At 52.7% G+C, this 1,946-nt stretch overlaps 1 protein-coding gene across 1 annotated transcript; it reads left to right on the top strand.

The window, feature by feature from the left end:
- Nucleotides 1–235: 235 nt before the first annotated feature.
- On the top strand, nucleotides 236–1,707 carry LOC102761536 (ornithine decarboxylase antizyme 1; the record flags this gene model as incomplete). Its single annotated transcript, XM_006754127.2, has 3 exons — nucleotides 236–438; nucleotides 810–895; nucleotides 1,140–1,707. Coding segments are annotated over 3 exons (423 nt in total), but the record flags the coding sequence as incomplete, so codon positions are not given.
- Between the last annotated feature and the right edge of the window lie 239 nt (nucleotides 1,708–1,946).

The following is a 1,946-nucleotide window of genomic DNA, read 5'->3' as shown; positions in this document are numbered from 1 at the left end:
CTCTATCCACTGAGTCAAACCGGTTTCGGCTTGGTGAACTGTTTTGCCCCAGCCTGGGGCTCCCACCCTGACCCTGGCTCGAGCCACCTCCCCTAGAGGCCTGGGAGGCCCGGCATGCAGAAGACATCATTGCAGGGGCCTGGGTGACTGGTTGATTTGGTGCTTTTCTGGGTTTACCAAGTTGTGGCATTGAGGAGGAAGATCGGCCACTCAGTCTGTGGGGGTTGATGTCTAAAGGTTTGAACTCGGTTTTTTTCTTTCACAGGATAATAGGCTGAATGTAACAGAGGAACTAACGTCTAATAACAAGACGAGAATTCTCAATGTCCAGACCAGGCTCACAGATGCCAAACACATCAACTGGAGAGCAGTGCTGAGCAGTAGCTGCCTCTACATCGAGATCCCAGGCGGAGCTCTGCCAGAGGGGAGCAAAGACAGGTGAGGGCAGGGCCAGCCTGTCGTGTCCTCACTCTTAGGGGAGGAGGGAACCAGAGTCCAGAGTCGGGCCGCCATCCCTGATTTGAGCAGTGGTCTAGCAGTTGTCCGAGATCCTCCACAGGGGGCACGGCCATATGTACGGACATCTGGTGGTCACATCCGGGGGTGCCCCCTAGGGTTGATCCTGCCACTGAGGGGATGGGATCAGGGATGCTCAACCTCCACACACAATGACCCAGCCCCAGTGCCTCTAGGTCTATACCTGGAAGTTGTGCTCCCATCAATCAAGCCCTTTAAGAGAAGTGGAGGTGCAGGCTGGGCCCTTATGAGGGGCACGTGAGGGTGGGCAGATTCTGACAGTTGCACTTCAGCTTTGCAGTTCTTCTCGAGTTTGCTGAGGAGCAGCTGCATGCTGACCATGTCTTCATTTGCTTCCACAAGAACCGTGATGACAGAGGTAGGTGACCACCCTCACCAGCTGCTCTTGCAGGGATAAAAGGAGACCTGGGGTGGAGACCTGTGGCCTACGGTCCTGTTGTCAGATCTTGGCCATGCTTTTCATGGGACCCTGCTGAGCTTCCCCTGCCCGTTAACTGCTGCTGCCCCTGGGAGGCTCCTGTTGGGGCCATCTGTGAAGGTGGGCGGGCACAGCGCCCAGGGTGCTGGAGGCCAGCGGGCTCAGATGCAGTTTTCCTCCACAGCCGCTCTGCTCCGAACCTTCAGCTTTATGGGCTTTGAGATTGTGAGACCGGGGCATCCCCTTGTCCCCAAGAGACCCGACGCTTGCTTCATGGCCTACACATTTGAGAGAGAGTCTTCGGAGGAGGACGAGTAGCAGCTGCACCACCTGCGCCCTCACCTCTGCCACCACCGTCAGATCATCGCAGATCGTAGCCCCTTCATGTGTCTCGCTTTGCTGGTGGTGTGGCCAACTGCTGCACTGGGGTGCAAATGCCAGGCCGCTCCCCTCTTCTGGGTTTTGTCCGCATGTTGTAATTGTGCAAATAAATGCTCACTCCAAATTAGCGGTATATTTCTTGAAGTTTAATATTGTGTTTGTGATACTGAAGTATTTGCTTTAATTCTAAATAAAAGTTTATATTTTACTTTTTTATTGCTGGTTTAAGGTGATACAGATTATCCTTGTACTTCAAGCAGGAGTTTTCTTATTTGAAGTTTTGGAAACAGTTTTAGGTCTTAACTTGGAAAGATAGGTATTAATCTACCCTTCTATTGCTTTGAAAAAATCTGAATAAAAATTACATCTAAGATCTGTCTGGGCTCAGTGGTGTTAAGTTGGCCTGGAGGGGCCTCAGTTATCTGGTGGGGCCTGGGGCTGTTTGCAAGTGTGTGATGGATGCATTCTGAGCTAAGTAACTCCCTTGACAGGAAATGGGGCCCAGGGTGGGCAGCCAATGGCTTAGTCTCTTGTGTGGCCACAACCAGGTTCTGTGGGATGTGCTGAGTGGCTCAGCTCCATGGCAGGTTTCAGGATCCTGGGGCCCTAC

This window comes from Myotis davidii, unplaced genomic scaffold (genome assembly GCF_000327345.1).
Source record: "Myotis davidii unplaced genomic scaffold, ASM32734v1 scaffold551, whole genome shotgun sequence".
Lineage (NCBI taxonomy): Eukaryota > Metazoa > Chordata > Mammalia > Chiroptera > Vespertilionidae > Myotis > Myotis davidii.
Note: the sequence above shows the minus strand (reverse complement) of the source record. Positions and strands in the feature narration are given on the sequence as shown.